The sequence below is a fragment of the Toxotes jaculatrix genome, chromosome 6 (genome assembly GCF_017976425.1).
Source record: "Toxotes jaculatrix isolate fToxJac2 chromosome 6, fToxJac2.pri, whole genome shotgun sequence".
In the NCBI taxonomy this organism is placed as follows: Eukaryota; Metazoa; Chordata; class Actinopteri; family Toxotidae; genus Toxotes; species Toxotes jaculatrix.
The window spans coordinates 2,392,822-2,413,590 of record NC_054399.1 but is presented as its reverse complement, the minus strand read 5'-3'; the positions used below and the strand labels follow the sequence as shown (position 1 = coordinate 2,413,590).

Genomic DNA, 20,769 nt, shown 5'->3' with positions numbered 1-20,769 from the left:
TGATGTACAGTGATCCACTGAGTTGTCCTACAGGTTTATGTTAAAGGGCGACATGTCAGCTCGGGGGAGGGGGGGGGCGTACTGCTGATGACATTTTTATGTTACACTGACCGACACCAGGATGAAATCAGAGTCAACGCAGAAGGAGAGAGAGCTGATATTAAAACAGGGAAGGAAGAGTATCAGCATCTCATCACTTCATCTCGTGTCGCCATGGAGACACTGAAAGAGTTTTTAATATTCATTAAGAAAGGCATGTGTTGTGGGTACTAACTGTTTAAAATCACTTACCTTTGATGAATGTTTTGCCTTCATATTCGGAATTAGCCAAGTATTTATTCAGCATTTTAGGGCGTTTTTACAGGAAATCTATAATCCAAGGCCAACGCCATCACAGAGAGGAGGAGGAGAAAATATAAACTCCACTCAGTGACAACATGGGGAAAGAAAAGAAAAAATGTCTGCATCATTTGTGAGAGAAACCAGGGTTAAAACTTAATACATGTGCTTTAGACTTTGTCTATCATGTCCACTGTCCTAACACCAGGCAATGACAGCCTACAGGGGAGGAGACTGTGGTGTTTGACCCTCTGAAAAACAAAATCCTTATTTTCCAAAAAGGAACAAAAGCACTGGATGATTTTGTTTTCGGTTGGAAGCACAACCTGATTCAGTTTTGTTCTAATTGTTTCTTCTGTGCAGTAACTGGCTTTTTGAGGCCACAGTGGGCCTGTTGTCTCAGATCCACCTCACTTCGGTCATTCATCATTTGGAAATTGAATTGTTCTCCATGCCAAGATGCCACAGTGTGCGATCAGCCATTAGTTTTTAGCCCAGCAGCTGGATGCTCCCATAGCAAACTGCTGTAGGCTGCCGTGGGATAGGCCTTTGATTTATCCCCTCTGGGAAACCTGCTGGCCAAGTGGACAGTCAGTCTCCAGAGGTACTAATATTTCAGAGCTTTGAGGACTCGTGTCCACATTTCCATAATGTGTAGGTGACTCATAGTGTTAGAATCAAAAAAAGCTCAGCATACTTTCAAATTTTAGGGGGAAATATTTACATTACTTGTTGATTCCTGGAGAAATGGTTGTATAAAAATAAAAACAAAATGATTTTACTTTAATGAGGAGGTTCACAGCATCAGTAAAGTCTCAGTGTTTGGCTCGAAGTCGTGCAGGTTAGCTAACAAAGAAGAGTCATTTATAAGATTTATGTGGCCTTTTTAAAAACCATAGCAAACAACTGAGTCACTGATTTCAAGGTCTAAAGGAAACTGCAGTGACAAAAGAAGAAGTAAACAAAGCTTCCTAACCATTTTTCACCAGCAAGGCAAAGTTCAATCAGTTTTCTGTTTCAGTGGCACAAGGACATTATTGTCCTTTTATTAATTACTGTCCAGTCTGCTCAACAAAAGTAAATACATATATGTATGTATATAAAAACTCAACAGTCCTATAGTTTAAATCTGTTTTAGTGCAATATATTCTGAAACTATGCACTAACCACATACAGAATGTTAACCTGGACTTTCATTGTATACATACAGATTTAGACTTTAGGGTAGAGGCCTAGCTTTCAGTTTCTGGTTATGTTTTTATTATTTATTTCTTATCTGTCTCTTTGAGCTTCCTTCAGTGTTCTGTTTTGTAATTATCATGTGTTGTTTGGCTGCTTAACTTAATTATTGATAAGTAGTCTATCTATTTTTATTCTTATTATTATAATTAACTGTAGTAGCAGCAGTATGTACAACAATAATACTCAAATTCTGTGTTACATAAGGTTCTATATCACAGAATAGCACTGCTAAAAAAAAAAAGGTTTACGTGGTAAAACTTTTTTTTCTACCAATTTGTTTTACCTGTTTTAAAATTTGCATCTTTCTGACACTCTGGATATTTGTCTGTGTGTGTGTGTCTGTGTGTGTGTGTGTGTGTGTCTGCTTCCTGTGGGCCAGCACAAACTCCAATAATACCGCGTGGCACTTAGAGAGACACAAAAAAACGCAGGTTGGATCGAGGAGGGGCCTGAGGGTCAGATTTCCTGAGGAACATCCTGTCTGTGCTCAGCCTGCGCGCGTCCGCTGCTCTACACACAGCACACGGGCATGCGCCCAGCGGCGGAGGCCCCATCCACATGGTTTAGAGATCTTGTGCCGAGCGGTGGGACGTCCAAGTTATGCCTCCCTACTATCTCAGCATCCTTCCCAGCAGCAGGGGAAAAAAAGGAGAAGCCAAACAAGCAAAAGTTTTCCTCTGACTCGGGAAAAGATCAGTCGACATGGATAAAAACGAGCTGTTTGTGTGACCAAACCGGCCAGACTGACGAAAACCCCCTTCACACGGTGAAAGAATGATAACATAGGCAGTACTTTGTTTGCTTTTGTATGAGAGGACACGAAAACCTAAACTGTGGGAAAGTTTGAGGCTGGGACTGGCTATGGCGCGGGAGAGCGGAGACGCCGGGACGGCCAAAGCCTCAAAAGCCAAGAGGCAGAGAAAGAAGAAGACCAAGGAGAACAAAACCAGGACTGTCCACGCAAACATACTGTACGACCACGCCAAAGGGGAGGAAAACCCAAACCGACACTATGCAAACAACAAGATTAAGACGACCAAGTACACTGTGCTGTCTTTCCTGCCAAAGAATCTTTTCGAACAGTTCCATAGGTTTGCCAATGTTTACTTTGTTTTCATCGCTTTGCTGAATTTTGTCCCAGTTGTCAACGCTTTCCAGCCGGAACTCGCTCTGGCTCCTGTAGTTTTCATTTTGTCTGTCACTGCCATCAAAGACTTGTGGGAGGACTACAGAAGACACAGGTCGGATAAAGAAATCAATCACATGGACTGTCTGGTCTTCAGCAGGTAAGTTGGGCCTAAATGCTCGCAGCCAGCAGTGTCCAGCTGCTGCTGAAGCCTTGTGTGTGTGTGTGTGTGTGTGTGTTCGTTTTTCCAGCAGTGGTCATTGTACAAACTGTTCTCCCTTAATGCATCTCACACACACTCACATCAGCCCATGAAAGCAGTTTGTTCCAATCTGGAAAAAAAAACAAACAATCAAGACACATTTTCTTTGCTTCCTTGTCAAACCGGCCTTCATGCATGAACCCAGCTGTCAGCCTCTCAGTCAGAGAGCCGTCCTTTGTGGGTCCAGGATGGGATTTAAAGAGAAGAAGTAAATTTAAGGCTTCAGATCTAAACCTGGCTAACACATGAGGAATATATATTGGAATCCAAAAGTCCAGCAAGCCTCCATTTTCCTGCCCGCTCATCTGTCAGAGAGGTGGGGAGCTGGTTTTCTGATTGCACAGATGTTGCCCGGCTGCTGTTCTTATTAATAATGAGTCAACCTTCTACCTGGCAACCTGTTTCCACCTTTAGCTTTCTCTACTACTGCCTGTTTTCCCGGGTCTGTGTGTGCAGTGTATTTTGCTAATGAAAAGCAGCACTGTCGTCCACGTACAGAGCAGAATTCATGGTAATCAAAAGGCTCAGTGTTCAGTGGCTCCACAGTTTTAGCTAAGTCTTGACCCAAGTTGCTCTGTCAAGGTTGGACATAATTGAATTTTCCTTTGCTGTGGCAATACTGGGCAAAACATCCCCTGTCTCAGCCTGGCAGCAGCTGACCTGACTAAACCTACACGGCAGCTTTATTTCATTTCTCTCGAGGTGAAACTCAGAGTTGCTCGTGTTGTGTTTCACTTTCCTCCACTGAAGAACTTGGAGCTGCAGATGAACCATCGTCTCACAAAAACACTTTTCACGAGGCAAAGTGGAGGGATGCTGTATTTATGATAAAGGAAATTCCATTTATATCAGAAATGCTAATATTTACATGGTTTGAATGATGGAGTCAGCCATGATTTACAGCAGAGGATTCCTCCTAAAGGTCGATTTTGGAGCAGCTACACAGACGTAGACTTGTGGAGCGTAAATAGTTTGCTCTTAATCTGTTCTACAGAATCCAAACAACATCCACCGGTGCTGCCCAGAAACAATCTGGACCTCAGGTCACTGAACGTCCAGTTGGAACACAGCAGTTTATCTGGCTGTTCTCTCTAAGCCGATGTTTTCTTTCATTACTGGATGATTAATTAGTGATGTGTGTGGGCCGTCGCTTCACTGCTCTATTTACTGTAGTTATTCTGTTGTCATGCACAAAGAACGGAAGATAAATTTCACTTTTAATCAGCACTGAAGGAGCGACGGTACACTGCAGAAATAATGAATTTCCACCAGACCGTCCGGCCTTGTTTCACTTTTGTTGTTGCGTAAAAACATAAACATAAACAATGATGAAATAGTTAAATTCGTAGAAATCCCTAATACTGGAATAAGAACAGGATAGCTGGGGGATTTCCTCTGTTCAGGACTGTTGCTCTCATTTTAACAGTAAAGTGTTAGCTGTAGCTGTGACCTTTCAAACAAAGATCACCAGTAAGAAGAGCGCTCAGGGGTATTTCCATCAGACCTGGTATTCATGGATACACTCTCTTAGTATGTTATGGTTACTGTGGGCTGTGTGCATTTAATAAGGTGTCAGAAATAACAAAAACCGAACAAAACAAAAAGTTTGTCTTTGGTTTAATTCTTTTCTCCATTACGTAAAAAGTGTTCTCTGTTCTCAAAGTGATGTCCAACTGGTCCAACCAGCAGTCCAAAATCTAAACATGCTCAGTTTACAATAATGTACGACAAGAAAAGGCAGCAAATCCTCACATTACAGAAGCTTTGCCAGGAAAAATTGATGATCAAAATAGCTGCTGAAGAAAACTTGATGCTTATATATTCAGTTTTAGCTGCTGCTGAATTGCTTTGGGCTACAACTTACATTGTTTTCGTTATCAAATGTTCTTCCTCTTATTTCTTGATCAGTTGTTAACACAGGAAAATTCAGAAAATAGTAAAAAATGTCTGTTGCTGTTGTCCACAGCCCAAGGTGATGTTTTCATATTGCTGTTGTTATTCAGCCGATGTTCCAAAATCCAAAGACCTTCAGTTTACTTTGGACAGTAAATTGAAATTGCGATTGAAAAGCAGGAAATCGTCCCACTTAAGAAGCTGGCACTTGTTTTTTTTTTGCTTGAACATCGACTTAAACGTGTTAAAAATGAACTCAGCTCATCTTTGTAGCTCTACACTGCATGTAAGCTTTACCCAAACCAGCATCCGAAATGAGTGTATTTCATCATAAAGTCATTCATTGAATGAAAGACTTCAGGATACCAGTGGACCACTCACTGAGCATCATTATATCACTCAGCATATTTGGCCTCTTGCTCTTTTAGGCATTTGTATAAATGTCTCGGTCTTAGCTTCACAAATCTGGGTCACTTATCTAACACGTCTGTGCTCTAACTATATTTTCTTCTCAGGTCATTGATCTATTTTCACACAGTAGAAAACCAGACATGTTACTAACAGTTATGACCTTCAGGTTTTAGTATCTGAGCTTCTCTGTTGATATTGTTCCGTTCACCACCTGTTTGTGTTTGACAGATTTTCTTGCTGCAGTGACAAAATTAAAGGCAAAGAGAGTTTTTATATAGTCGGATGTGAGTGGTTAATGTCCGGGAGGGCGGGGGAGAGCTATGAATAAATAACTGTAAGTGTTTTTCCTTTCACTTCTGTACCGTTGTTTACAGCTGGAACATATGCATTATTAAGCATATTTACTAACAGGAATATCACACTGGTCACAAATGAACCCTGGTTACCATTAGCACTGTTTCAGAGCGGGATTATCCGTCAGTGTTTTTGTACATCAGCAGTTGAGAGTGCAGCAGATTCCTCTCAGAACTGTCACTTCATGTACAGTAACTCCACAAACTCATCTGTGGTGACAACAGTCTGCTGACCCTGACTGAAAACAGAAAACAGTGTTGTGTCAGATGAGAGGGATCCTTCCTCTCCAGTTGAGGAATAATGTTTGTTTAAACCCTTGTGAAAGTTTTTTTTTTTCCATCCACCTACATCACAAATACGTGTTCAGTCCTCTGCAGAGACAGTGTCGTATTCATGCTAAGCAACAGTTTGGATGTCCTTTGTCCTTTGATGGAAGCATTGAGGAAGAAGTTGAGAGGAATATGTGCAGCTCGGAGGAATTTAGGAGTTGGTGGCAACAGCTTTAGCATCAACAAACAGGCTGTCCTCCTTCAGGCATAACATATTTGCTGCCCCATACAGATTTATGGAAGTAGAGCTGTAGCTGGTTTCTGTTTATAGAACCACCAATTATTGAAAACAATAGCTCCACATCTTTCATCCCGCAGCTTACACCAGCCGTTTGCCCTCTCATTGTTCTGGCAGAGCACAGAGACGCTATGTGGAGAAGTACTGGAAGGAGGTGCGCGTGGGAGACTTCATCAGGCTGCGATGCAACGAGATCCTCCCGGCCGACGTCCTGCTGCTGAGCTCCAGTGACCCGGACCGCTTGTGCCACATCGAGACCGCCACGCTGGACGGAGAGACCAACCTGAAGCAGAGGCAGGTCGTCCGCAGCTTCTTTGACCTGGTGAGACAGATGCTCATCGCTTCCTGTTTCCGTGTTGTCCTAACTGGTCTGTCACACAGACTGACACAGTCTGTGCTGGGAGCAAAAGTTTATTGTTCGAAGGTTTTGAAAGTTTAATGCGTTTGTTGCAGTTTCAGCCTGTTGGTTGGTTTAGTTTGGTTAGTGGGAAAGTTTTCTGTCCAGGTAATGAAGTCTTCTATGTTCCATTGTTTTAGCTCGCGACTTTGAACCAGGCAGAAATGATCATTTATCCACAGAAAGATGCTGAAAGTTCACTTTGAGTTTTACTGCTGTTTATTTTGAAAGTTTGATTTTGAAGTCGTGTGCCTGTTGTTGCTCTCTGATAAAGGTCAGTGTTTGTTTTTCCATTCCAGGTGAAACTGGACAAAAACAGGAATTCACTCTGACTAGCAGTGAAATGATTTGTTAGTTAATCAGTTAGTTGAACATGAATAATATGAAAATAGTCATGGAAATTTTTATGATCAATTATGCAACAATTTATGAAGCGAAAATACAGAATATTCTCATGTCGCTGTGTAAACAGTAAGAGTTTTTATTAAAAAATGCTTATTACATTAATAATAAGCATTTTTTTTTTTTTATGCGGCTCTGGGCTGTTCACATGCTAACTGCCCCATGAAAGACAAAGTCCTCTCCCCTCAGGTCCAAGAGGGCTACACAATAAAATACACTAATAACACACACACACATATACATAAGATAGGCCTTTTCACAATCACTGAAATTAATTTTACTAATATATTCAGCCAAACTACATTAGTTATAAATTCACACAGTCTGATGTAACAGTGCTGCAGTGTACCTGATGGTTATGAAAGTTGTAATTGTCAGTTTTTATAGCGAAACTGTTTCGAGAGCTGCGTGTGTTTCTAATGTTTTGTTAAATATTGCAAACACCTCTCAGTATAAAGCACTGATAACTGAACAGGCCACAGGATAATCAATACTCTGATTACATGAGTCAGACGTGAGAATCCAGCTGTTTGTTCTCTGTTTGCAGGACTGTGATTTCGACCCCTTAAAGTACAACAGCGTGATTGAATGTGAAAAGCCCAACAATGACCTGAACAGGTTCCGAGGCTACATGTGAGTATTCCCCTGTTTGGTCTGTGTGTGGCTGATCGCGGTAACTTTTTAAAACAACCGTTTTGAACCCAACGTGCTCAGCTCTCTAATTTGTTCACTCACATTGAAGGTTTCAGGTTTCACTTTCGCTTCGCTGTAAATTAACGCAGTGCCATTTTGAGTAATGTCGAGCTTTAAAATGGAAATAATGTGAAACTGCGGTTTGTTGACAAGCCAGGAGCCTCTAACTTATAATTATGACTTAAACTGTTTTTCCAAATCAAGATTACAATTTGCCTTCTTGGGATGTGGTTGCAGGGATTTGCCCATTGGACCAGGCACAGTTGATGATATATGTTCTTCCTATATAACCAGAATAAAGTGAACCATCAGCTGCTCTTTGCAACCTGATGACCCAGGCTGTAGTTCCCAGTTCCTGGACATGTTGAAAAAGATCAGAAAGGAGGAAGTCTTTACTGAAGCTCACATCTGAGCTAATTACTGTTTAGCTTATGGTTATTGCACCAACCATCATGATGCAAGATGGTTGCTGATTTACATGTATTGATCTGCCAGCTTTGATTGACAGCAGTTGTAATAATAACCCTGATGATGTCTTCAGGAGACAAAAAGCTTGTATTAGAGACGGGGAGCATGGAGGCTGAAAGACACTGGCATTTTCTGGGCAGTGAGGGTCACGTGCAGATGATTGAGTTGCACCGTCAGATTTATGAAACTGCTCCTTTAACGTATTCATAGTCATGTTTATCACTGAAATGGAGCTTGTTTACGTTTCCTAGCTCCCAGCTGTTTTCAGACGTCTGAATTCATGGATTCATGCCGGGTGTGTCTTAGTGGTCTTTTCATCGTGTCTCCACACTGAGACATGTTGGGTGACACTGTGAGGCAGGAGATGAGACGCGTCCTCTGAGGTGACAGTAAACCGGCTGGGCTGACCCACACTCACATGATTATGACATGTGTTCTTTGCTCAGAAGGAGACCAGATGCTGCAGGTATTCAGTTGCCAGGCTACGGTGGAGCACAGGGCACAGCAGCGGAGGGAGTGATGGGGGGGGGGCTTGTCTCAGCAGTGTTTTATTACATTACGTCCAGTAGCGCTGAGTCTAATCTCACTACCTTTCTGGGGGAGAAAGCACTCTGCGTCTCAGAGTGTTATCAATTTCCCGAACAGCGTGAGCCATGAGCTAGGACGAGCTGTGTGTGAACATGACCGCTCGGCGCTCAGGGACACTTCTATTAATCTATAATGGTGGTGACGTGTCAGGCGGCCCACTGTCCGAGGCCAAAGGATGAACATTCCTGTTAGTAAACATGCTGACAGTTGCAGGACGTTGAAAGAAGCTACAACAGAGATGATTAAATGCTGCTCCCTGCTGAAGATAGTTTAACTAACACGCTTGTAATCCCTGATTTAGTAATGGGATTAAGGCTGACATTAAAAGCTCAGCTCAGGCACATCTGGCCCCTCACAGCTCAACATGCATCTCACGTTCAGTTAAAAAGCTTTTTCTAAGCCGGGTTTGAACTTCCTTGGTGAGCCTGCTGAGAGCTGAGTTCAGTCAGCGGCGGTCTACATGAGCCCGATGAGCCTCAAACTCAAGAGTCTGAAGTGAGATGTGAGGGTCAGCGATGAAGCAGTGAATTGGCTGATTGACTCTAAGCCCGAGGGGTTTGTGTGGAGCGGCGGCACGGTCAGTGCTTCTGTATCAGGGCAGAATTTGTGCTGAGGTAAGGGCTCTTGCTGAGGGAAGACCATGATGCTTTGGAGCGTGATCGATTGAGGTGCTCAGCGGAATAAACTGATGTTGTCTTTGGGGCTCTGGTGTAGAGAGAGATACTCTGTTTCGCCGTAAGCACCAGTATTTTTCACCTGAGTGTAAAGACATAACCACGGTCATTTCAGCTTTGTTTGATAAAACTTTGGACTGCTCACCGTCATGTTTACGCCCTGACAGAATCCATCGAAGTGGCAGGAAAGATGCACTTTACAAAGAAAACCTGCTGCTGCGAGGCTGCACCATCCGCAACACAGAGGAGGCTGTGGGAATAGTCATTTACGCAGGTCAGCCTCCAAGATAAATATGTTGTCAGCTGCCACACTCCTGTCATGTCTGACCTCTTACCAGCTGCCGCCAACATGGCGTGTGTCTCTGCAGGTCACGAGACCAAAGCCATGCTGAACAACAACGGCCCGCGCTACAAGCGCAGTAAACTGGAGAGACAGATGAATGTAGATGTGTTCTGGTGTGTCATCATCCTGCTGGTCATGTGCCTGTTTGCTGCTGTGGGTGTGTAGCTCTTTAACAGTTATGTTAACACTTGTGTTGGGAAGCCTTGGATTCCTGTTTAGAAAATTCAGTTTAAAACCTTAATTTCTTTGGATTTATTTTAAAAAAAAAACATCTGTTATGTTTTGCTTTGAGTTTACTGTGCTTTTATTTACACCTCCTCGTTCCAGTCTTCATGTGAGTTGACCTTGTAGTGTCGCTGTTCCAGGTCACGGGCTGTGGATGTTTCAGTACGGAGATAAGAGACCTGTGTTTGACGTTCTTAGTCCGGAGGGGACAGACTTATCACCCATCATGTCCGCCATTTACCTCTTCCTCACTATGATCATCGTCTTTCAGGTACGAAGCAGCTCGAAGAAGCAAAGGCACAGACAAAGATATAAACAAGACATAACGTATCACTTGAGTCTGAAATGTTTTATCCTGCTGTGCACAAACATTGCTATAAATCAAATCTTATTTCAGCTCTCTAAGGTGTGTGTGACCTCTAGATCTTTATCTTAACATTTAATCTGGAAAAGCAGTGAAAAAGTGTGTTTCATGCTGTAAAATAATCTTTGTACTACAGCACCAAAGCAGGAAAAAGTGCCGCCTGACAGCTATTGATTTTTTTTTTTCTTTTAGCTTGGATGTAAAAATGCCAGCTGAAATGTCGCCCTGTGCTGTGTCAGATGTTGCAGCCAGTTTTGAAATGAAGGAGAAGACAGTGAAGATAGCGCTTTGGGTTATGCTGTACACACAGTCACTGTTTGAGGTTGCAGACCCACAAGTGTTGCCAGACATTGCTCGATACACTTTTAAATAAACACATGACTCTGCTGGCGTCCAGGCCCCGGCGGTGTGTGCAGGCTGCGCTGCCCTCACATAAGTTATGACTCATTTCTCCGGAACCATTTTGCAGAAATGTTGACTGGAAATGTCCCAGTTGGGATTACACCAACATTTTTTTAAACAGTCAAACATGTACCATGTACACATGTGTGTCATTTCTCTCTCTGTGACCTGTAGAAACTGAACAGCTGTAATTCTCTAAAACAGTTTTCCCACCCAGTCAGAGAAACAACTTCATCAGCACCATGTTTTAACCATTTATCCATTCAGCTATTTAAACTCTTTATCTATTACTTTTAACTATTTCAACAGTTTATTATTATTATTATTATTAAGCTGTCTCCATTAACCGTTTATCCTTTAGATTTAGATTTCTATTTCAAGAATTTATTCCATCACTTTTGGGGATTTAGTTTCAGCCTGTACTGTGCAGGTGTTACAGTTGCCTTTAAACGTGGATATATATATGTATATTTTTTATTCAAATCATAATTTCAGACGGCAGAAGTAGCCCCCAGGGACACAGGAACCCCTGACCTGAAACCAGTGTTTTTGTAACGTAGGCTGGGAAAAACTGATTATGGCCTCTACCTCTTTCTTCCTTATGAACACTCTCCTCTCCCAGGTGCTGATACCCATTTCCCTTTTTGTGTCGATTGAGATTGTCAAGATCTGCCAAGTGTACTTCATCCATCAGGACATGGATCTGTACGATGAGGAGACAGACTCTCACCTGCAGTGCAGAGCTCTTAATATCACTGAGGATCTCGGCCAGATGCAATACATCTTCTCTGACAAGACAGGCACGCTGACAGAGAACAAGATGGTGTTTCGCCGCTGCACTGTGGCAGGGGTGGAGTACTCCCATGATGCAAATGGTGAGACAAGCCAGTAAACACACACACACACACACACACACACACACTCTTACAAAACCAGCTAGCTATTCTTTCCTTTATAAGTCACTCTTAATGTGGTGTGTGTGTCTGTGTGTTGTGTTATTCAGCTAGAAGACTTGCTATGTACCAGGAGATGGATTCTGAAGAAGAAGAGTGCACCTCTCACGGTGGCACCCTGCCCCGGCGGGACAGTGTGACCAGCCACCACAGCGCCCCGGTGGTGCTGCGCTCCCAGAGCACCAAGTCCCACCGCCGGACGGGCAGCAGGGCGGAGGCCAAGCGAGCCAGCATCCTGTCCAAGCACACGGCCTTCAGCAGCCCCATGGTCAGTGCACCGCTATGTCCCCGCCGTCCTCGTACTCTGTGCTGTCTGCTCTCCGCTGATAAACCCTCCTCTGTCCCGCAGGAGAAGGATATCACCCCCGACCCTCAGCTCCTGGACAAAGTCAATGAATGCAGCAGTCAGATGGACTTCATGCGCTTTCACAGTCAGCCCATATCCCAGCTGCCCTCCGACCTCTCAGACATCATTGATTTCTTCATCGCTCTCACCATCTGCAACACGGTGGTGGTATCCTCCCCCAACCAGCCCAGGCAGAAGGTAAAACTCACCTCAAGAAAATCTTGCCTGTCAAGCAAGTTAATAAGTGATTACCCTGAGGTTTGGACAGATAGTTTTTCTATATCATATTGACTTTGGTGTAAATATATACAGTTCCTGTGTGTGTGTGTGTGTGTGTGTGTGTGTGTGTGTGTGTGTGTGTGTGTGTGTGTGTGTGTGTGTGTGTGTGTGTGAGAGAGAGGCAAAGTAAATGGTCGTATCTAACAAGCAGGTAAAGCAGTTTCTGTGTTTAATTACTATAATAGACTTGTCTCTACGACTGGAGACGAAGCTAAACTTGTAATATACTCTGGACAGCTTTTAAGTGTCTCTCTCGCTGGAGTCAACACTGTGCAGCTTGCACGGCTCTGTCTGCATCAGTCCATCCTTTATCACAGAGCTTCGTTCCTCCAAAAAAGGCTTTAAGAACATTTATGTTTCATTTACAAAGGCCTTACATGTTCTTTTATTGCCTCCTGAGCACAGTAATGCTTGTAACTTCGGGCTGCCATGCTAAATGACGTGGCAGTATCGGCCATGCGGTCTGACAGGCAGAAGCTGGGTTGAGCCAGCTATAAGAAGGTGACAGGTGAGGGGACCAGCTCCTAGCATCTACATTGTAGCACTCAGCTGCTGCGGGTTCAGAAGTTGCCGCTGCTCAGCGAAAGTTATTGTGTTGCTTTAAGGAGCATCAATAGCGGATCCAGCGGAGACTAATTCCACTGATTCCCTTCCAAAGCAGAAACACAGGGGCCTCGCTAATGTCTCATTTTTTTGTGTTCTTTCTTTTTTGGGGGAATGGGAGTAGCTTTCATCCTTTGACAAAAAGAATTCCAAATATTGCATGTTCTTTTTACTGTACAAACACAGGCTCAAAGGCACAAAAACCCTGTAAAATACTCCAAGTGTCCTTTTGCACGTAGCTTTCACTGCTTTGCTGCCTGCATCTTTGATGTGCTCGGTCCAGTCGCAGCTGTGCATCCGTGTTTTGTTTGGTTTTTGTGTGAGCCTGGGTGTGGTTGTCCTGTTGAGAGGTGATATCCTCTCTTCGCCGCTCACTGTGTGCACCAGCGCGCTGTCCTGCTACTTAAAGGCACAGATCAGTTCAGATTAAGGTTTACAAAGTGACCCATTATTTATGTGCTCTGTGTTTCTGTTTGGAGCTTATCTGATACAATGAAAGGAACTGTAAATCTGCACAGGCTTTAATACAATGTTCTTTCTTTTTTTTGTCCTTTGTTTCAGTGTAGTTGTTCACATTTTATGATGTTGCCCTTCTGCCAAACCCAGCACCTGAAAGATTTACTGTATATCCACATATGTGAGAACTGTGGCTCCTCAAAGTGAGTCACTTTCTGCTGTTGTAGAGCAGCACCTGGGGACGAGGGGTTGGCTGAAGGATTACAGGCAGGAGGTGCATGTGAAGCCTTCTGTACCTCTGGAGCTGAGCCTGGTTTCTCAGATACAGAACTGTGCAAAGGTTTGAGACGCTTTAGATGTTTAGGTTCGTATCCATCACACAGGGCCATCAGGGAGGAATCTGATTGGTACCATATTCATCCTGCAGAGTCATAAAGAGCTATCTTCAGTGACAAGAACAAACAGTCCTGCAACAGATGGCCTGCCCCCCTGCAGAGACAGTAGACAGTAGAGACACTGAGATGGCCTAAATCCACAGAAGAACTGTGGCAAGTTTTCCGAGATGCCTGGAACCATCTACCTGCCAAGTGCCTCGAAAAAAAAGTGTGTGAAAGTGTGATGAGGAGAACTGGTGCTGTTTCAAAGGCAAAGGGTGGCTTCGTTTTTCTCCTCTTACAGCACTTTCATGGTGTTATTTTCTCATAATGCCATGAACAATGCCAGGAAGCTCTGAAATCTGCAGGAGGAACCGAGAACGATGTGTTTCATCAAACTCACTCAGCCACAGCGACAGCAGCTCTGTGACGGCGTGAGGTGGAGCTCACTGGATTTTATATTTGTCAGCGTTAAAGTAAAGGATCTTTCCCTACAGCCTCGTACATTCATCCGTCTCGGCTGAAATACCAAACCCTACCTGCTTTCTCACCTTCACACAGTCGACCAATCACAGCGTGAGGTGGATGCTGCTCCATCACAGTGATGTTTGCAGTTGTAAAGTTCTGAGAGTAAATTATTCTCCTTTACGTGTGTTTGAATCAGTCTCCCTTGTCCTGCAGGTCCGGATGAGGTTTGAGCTGAAGTCTCCAGTGAAGACCATCGAGGACTTCATTAAACGTTTCACCCCGAGCCGACTGACCTCAGGCTCCAACAGCAGCAGCTCCTCCAGCCTTATCACAAACCGCTCCTCCAACAAGGGATGCTCCAGCATGCTGTCCTCCCCCTCTGCAGAGAGCACGCTCACCAAGCTGGATGAGGAGCAGCCTCCCGGAGGCCTGGACCACGCCTTCAGCCCCGTCCCACCCTGCTATGATGGGAAGCCGTGGAACCTGGAGGAGGGCGAGCTGCGCTACGAGGCAGAGTCGCCTGATGAGGCTGCGCTTGTCTACGCTGCCAGGGCCTACAAATGCTCCCTCGTTGGACGCCTCCCGGACCAGGTGACTGTGGAACTGCCACACCTGGGGAAGCTGAGCTTTGAGCTGCTGCACACGCTGGGCTTCGACTCCACCAGGAAACGCATGTCTGTGGTGGTCAGGCATCCTCTGACGGATCAGATCACTGTGTACACTAAAGGAGCTGACTCTGTCATCATGGACCTCATCAAACCTCCCAACACAGGTAGGAAAACACTCATTTATGCACTCACTCCAGGCATTCTCAGATTACTGTGTCCATTTAGGACTTTATCGTAACATAAAGGTGAATTTAGCGGTGAGACGCTCCTGGTTAATGACAGCGTTGCTGTCCGCATGGCTGTGTTATGTCAGCTGACTGATCACAGCTGTGAACCAGAGATGGGCCACAAATCATTTGATGAAATCTTCACAGGGCCTTATTTTCACTTCGCTCTGGTCAGTGTGAAATACTGTGTGTTACTGGGTTGTTTTCAGCTGTAGCTGCTTCAGGTGTTGTGAGATGCAGTGATTTACACTGTGTGCTGTCTGTGGGCTAACATGCCTGCACAGGGTGGTGGTCTTTGTCTTTACAGAGCACTCGAGCTTTCACCCCCTCTGCTCCGAACCTCCACGCTTTCCACTGATGTAAACATATAAGGTAACAACGTTATGTAAGAACTAGTATTTTTAGAGCAAAACCTCAGTGCGTGTGTTCACTGTTCATTTAAAAAAAAAAAAAAAAACTTCCGGGCGCCTTTGTGTATTTTTTCCTCTGTGATTTTTAAAAGCTTGTTCCATAGTCTGCAGGTTGTTAAATGTCCTAATGGCAGAGGTGTACCAGGTTGTTAGTATTCCAGGCACACAAAGAGCCACACAGGCACTTTTCACTAATGCTTCGCACACAGTCACCAGACATCTGTCCAGGAGTGTTTCAGCCCACAGACTGAAGGCTTGACACAACACACAGGTTTGTACGGCTGCACCTGAGGATTATTTTACTTATTTGTTATTTTTGAATTAATTCATTAATCATTTAGTCTATTAAATGTCAGAAAACCGTGATAAACACATCATAATGTGAAATTCTTTATGATTTGATTATCTGTTGATTAACTGATTGTTTCAGACTGATTGACCTGATGCACTCCACTGATTTCACACACCAGATTGTCACCGGTCATGAGAAATAGCACTGAGACCTGTGGTACAGTTCTATGATCTGTCCTTTGTCTCTGGACGAGCTTTCAAAAGTCTCTACCTGGGCCCATGGAGAGTGAGGCTGCTTCCACATGTAATCTGTTCGTCATCAGTCTAAGTGAGCTCTGATGTGTTTGCCTTTTTGGTTTGGTGGTTTCACATCACTGATGTGAAAGTGAACAGGTGAACTCTGTGTGGGCTCAACAACCTTTTTCATTAGTCTGGATCAAATGAACCGAACCACAGTTGTGAAAACCCGAACTAGAGACTGCTAGAGAGTTTCTGTCCTCGTCTTTGACCATTTTTTAAAAATCTGTCTCTCACAAGCCCAACAACTTTAGGAAAGTGCAATACAGTGATTCATATTTTAGATTAAGAATTTACTTGTGGTGGTGGGTGGGTGCATACTCATCCACATTAGATGGGGAGAGTGTCGCCCAGGTGTTTTTCTATAGCTGCATTTTACAGATGTCCCCGTAAACGCCTCAGTCAAAGACAGTCAGAGCTGAGTTTGTCTTTTCTTTACTCACTCACCATGATTCAGTAAGACGTGGATGTCTCTTCAGGACGCACAGGAATGTGTTCGGCTGCTGAGTGAGTCAAAAATTTAGATTAAATTTAGTTCAACAAGAAGGTTCCGTGACTCCTTGTTTTTAAAAACCTCTGTTTATCTGTTCTTTCACACACACAGTGAAAGCGTTCCGTCACGTTGTGTGGGTAATTGATTTATTTCACATGCCTGGTTCGTGGCTCCCTCCTGTTCATTAGGGGGCAGGCAGTTCATATCAACAGCGCTGCTCAGCTTCACCGCAAAAATGGTTTCCAGCTAAATTATCGTGAAGACCTGTGAGCTGCAACACGTCGGCGGAGGACAGCAGTGTTTTCCAGCTGATGTGCAGTCCTCTTCTTTGGAGGAATTCTGAGCTACAATGTGATTGATTGTATTGATTTTCCATCGTGAGGGCCACACTCCACACTCCTCCTCTTGCATTTGGGCACATTGCTGTGCCGATGGTTCATCATTTCTATAGAGCAGTGTCTGAGCTGCCACAGTGTGCCATTATCACAAGTTTTCACACTGGAGGAGAGACACTCTGTTGGGACAGTCCTCACACACACCCCCACCCCTCCTCCAGCATGTGTCTCAGTTCAGAGCCTTTAATGGCCGACAGGGTGTGTCTTCACTCAGACAACTCACGTCTTTGTTTTACCATTGGGTAAAACCAGCCAATTGGAGCACAGTATGAGTCGGACCTCCTCATAACACAGACCTCCATAATGGCTCCATTCAGGCGAAGAGGGAGTTGTTCAGTTGTCACTCTAATAACAGTGTGCATGTAGGTGCTGGAGGTACACTGCACACCCCTGGGGCTTAGAAGTTACAGTGTGTGTGTGATGAGGTAACCCTGGTCTCACTCCTGCTGCAGGCTCCTGTTTAATAGCAAATTCCACCTTAAAACCGAATTCAGATTTTAACATTATTTAAAATATGTTTTTTCCAGGGACAGTAAATTTATAGATCTTTAGAGTTTGACGGCATAGCACACCTCTCAGCTCTAATCTGAACTTTCTGAGCTCTGAGATTTGTCTGTTCAGAAACTCTACTGAACCTAACTATAATCAGCCGACTCTTTCAGCTCATTGTTTTGGTTCACTCTCGCTGCTCTCAGACAGAAAATGGTGAAAAAGCCCTGTAAACCTGCTGTGCCTGGCTGGTGGAGCATTCAGCAGCTAAAGAGCCAGGTACCTTCCTGAGGAGTTGATGCAGAGCAGAAGAGAGCTAAAAAGGAGAGTGAATGTTGGACCTACATTCATCAGCCTTTAACATGCAGGACACAAATCCTGTTTTAGGTGGACTTTCCCATCAGGACCAGGAAAAATAAACATTGTGTGCAGTTCCACCTGTGCCTGCACAGCAGTTTGGTCCTAGCAGATATTTGCCAAAAAATGAAAATTCATTGGAACCACTTTTTTTTTCTACAACAAAAAAGGAAAGATGATTAGTGAACAAGATGAAACTGCTATTTTCCTTTTACGTGAGACAAGCAAACATCGTCTTTAGTCGTGAATAAAAACACATTTTGATTTTATCTTTTATCATCTCTTCAGATGACTGACAGTTTTGTGTTAATTTATTCCTTTCAGTAAAAATAATTTTGTGTGGCAGTGCATGTGTAGCAAAGCTGTTGTGTTATTAGTGAGATTACATGGCTGGCAGTCAGAGGGTTGGCTGGTTCATCTGTGTCTGATAAAGCCAATCTGTTTGTACACTGTCCCCATGCCAGGAAGATGGCCAACCTGCTGCGCCAGAGACACATAAGCAAGACTCTGTTACACAGCCCGAAACTTCCGAACATCTAAAATCACATGTAATATTCAGTCATATTTAAATCATTTAGAAAATTAATTCTACAATTAATTAAAAAATGTCAAATGAGATAGAAAGTATTATGACATTTTGCACAGTATAATTCAGACGCAGCTTGATGAGTTATATGAAGACTTGGTGAAATGTATTGCGGCTCAGTGTACATGGTTAATTTAGGTGTGAAGACAGATGGCTTTCATGTGGCTCTTGGAAGAAGCCTCTGGCAGTCTGGAACCAAAATGCTCAACCACTTATGCAAATTCCCTAAAAACAAGAATATTTAATCTTGATTCTTTTGTCCGTCTCTGTTTTCCAAGGTAACTCCAAAGGGAAACGCCAGAAAAAGATTGTCTGCAGGACCCAGAACTATCTGAACCAGTATGCTGCAGATGGCCTTCGCACACTGTGCATTGCAAAAAAGGTAACAGGGATTCCTAAACCTCTTAAGAAGTGCTGAACAAATGCCCTCTCTAATTAAAGTGCTTTGGAAGGTGGAGATGATGCGTCTCTGTGGCTGTTTAGCAGGTTGCGTTTGTAGCCCAGCGCAGATGATCACATAGACTGGCCCTTCCAAAAGTGACATTCTTCGTGACTCAGCTGCAATCTGTGCCACTTTCCCAGGCTGTTAATTTATGCTCTCACAAGCTGGGCTCATTATATCCCGTCACCAAAGCCATGTGATGAAACACCTTCTCAAGGTCTCACATTCTCCCGTGGATCCTCCTCTGCTGTGTGGGCAAAGGAGGAGAAACGACTTCACTGTTAAAATTTCCCCCCACTGCTTTAACCAGTAGAAATAACTGTGTGTGTATTTGTGTGTATAAACGTTTGTGTTGATGTGCCAGATCCTGAGCAAGGACGAGTATGCCTGCTGGCTGCAGCATCACCTGGAGGCTGAGACGGCCATTCAGGGAAGAGAGGAGCTGCTCTTTGAGTCGGCCCTGCGACTGGAGACAAACCTCCAGCTTTTAGGTAATTTATACTCCTTTATTTCTAAGCCTCCCCCGAGGATTTCATGTACACACCACACGTTTAGATGTAATTACATAAAGTCTAAATATAACATTATTGTTGGAGGGGTTGTCACAGTCATGCATCTTCACTTGCAGGAGCGACAGGCATTGAGGACCGTCTGCAGGATGGTGTGCCTGAAACCATAGCTTCTCTGCGGAAGGCCGGCCTGCAGATATGGGTGCTGACGGGGGACAAACAAGAAACGGCTGTAAATATAGCATATGCCTGCAAGCTGCTGGACCCCGAGGAGGAGATCCTGACGCTAAATGCTGATTCTCAGGTGAGCTACACCAACCGGGATTTCATAGACTCTGCCTCTAAAACAAACCTTTGTCATGTGCTTGGGTTTGCAAGTAAAATATTGTAAATATACAGTAAATAAAAATTTGCTACTACTTTTCTAGCTTGTTAAATATATACTTTTTTTTAAATAATAGTCCAATACTTGCTAATTTGCCGAGAGTGAGATGAGAGAACTGATACCACTTATATATCTATACAGGAAACGTGAAGCTGCAGCCAGCAACCTGTTAGCTTAGCTTAGCATAAAGGAAACTGTGAGAACCAGCATCCCGGCTCTGTCCAAAGTTAACAGTACCTGCTTAGGACTCACCTTTTAACATGTCTATTCTGTTTATATCTAGAAGAGAGACCTCTGTAGCTTGTATGACCATTTTGTTTGTTTGTTATTACAACCAGCAGACAGTGGTATCAATCTTCTCATGTAATTCTCGGCAAGAATGTGAATAATCATATTTTCCAAAAGGTTTTTTTTTTACCTGTTCCTTTTAATATACCAGTTTGTCCTTTTCCTCATTGAAAAAAAAACTACCATTATTAAATGAGGTCAGACAGTCATTTAAGGACACATGATGTTTATTCTGTGCTGCTTCACATCTGGTTGCCAGATGTGAAGCAGGTCAAACAGTTTGATATTAAACAACTCAGTGTCCTGAACCTGAAGTCCAGCCCACTCTGTGCCTGTCTCTGAACCAGGAGGCATGTGCGTTGTTGCTGGAGGAGAGTTTACACTACATCCAGGCCAAATTCCTCTGCAGCTCTACAGATCAAGCCGCCAAGGCCCTCCACGCTAACTTTGCACCCTTTGAGATCTATCCCTCTTCATCTCCGTCCTCCTCCTCCCACACTGTTCCCTTCATGGTGCACCGGCTGGGCCTGGTAATTGATGGGCGGACCTTGGCCTATGCCCTGGATAAGAATTTGGAGGATAAGTTTCTGGCTGTAGCACGGAGCTGCCGCTCAGTGCTCTGCTGCCGCTCCACGCCACTCCAGAAGAGCATGGTGGTCAAACTGGTGCGGAACAAGCTGAAGGTCATGACTCTGGCCATAGGTAAATACCAGTTCAACAATACACTATTACACATATGTAGAGTATAATATCCCTTTGTCTT

General features: G+C 43.9%; 1 protein-coding gene across 1 annotated transcript in view; it reads left to right on the top strand.

Moving 5' to 3' along the window:
• Nucleotides 1–2,235: 2,235 nt before the first annotated feature.
• The window catches only part of atp10a (ATPase phospholipid transporting 10A), a 30,209-nt gene continuing 11,675 nt past the window's right edge, over nucleotides 2,236–20,769 (top strand). Inside the window, exons 1-14 of the mRNA XM_041040399.1 lie at nucleotides 2,236–2,867; nucleotides 6,312–6,516; nucleotides 7,541–7,626; nucleotides 9,584–9,690; nucleotides 9,785–9,916; nucleotides 10,125–10,255; nucleotides 11,373–11,625; nucleotides 11,754–11,971; nucleotides 12,053–12,247; nucleotides 14,443–15,001; nucleotides 18,661–18,764; nucleotides 19,189–19,315; nucleotides 19,453–19,637; nucleotides 20,354–20,708. Coding sequence (XP_040896333.1) covers nucleotides 2,443–2,867; nucleotides 6,312–6,516; nucleotides 7,541–7,626; nucleotides 9,584–9,690; nucleotides 9,785–9,916; nucleotides 10,125–10,255; nucleotides 11,373–11,625; nucleotides 11,754–11,971; nucleotides 12,053–12,247; nucleotides 14,443–15,001; nucleotides 18,661–18,764; nucleotides 19,189–19,315; nucleotides 19,453–19,637; nucleotides 20,354–20,708 — 3,082 coding nt within the window. The 5' untranslated portion in view covers nucleotides 2,236–2,442. The remainder of the gene's footprint in view (nucleotides 2,868–6,311; nucleotides 6,517–7,540; nucleotides 7,627–9,583; nucleotides 9,691–9,784; nucleotides 9,917–10,124; nucleotides 10,256–11,372; nucleotides 11,626–11,753; nucleotides 11,972–12,052; nucleotides 12,248–14,442; nucleotides 15,002–18,660; nucleotides 18,765–19,188; nucleotides 19,316–19,452; nucleotides 19,638–20,353; nucleotides 20,709–20,769) is intronic.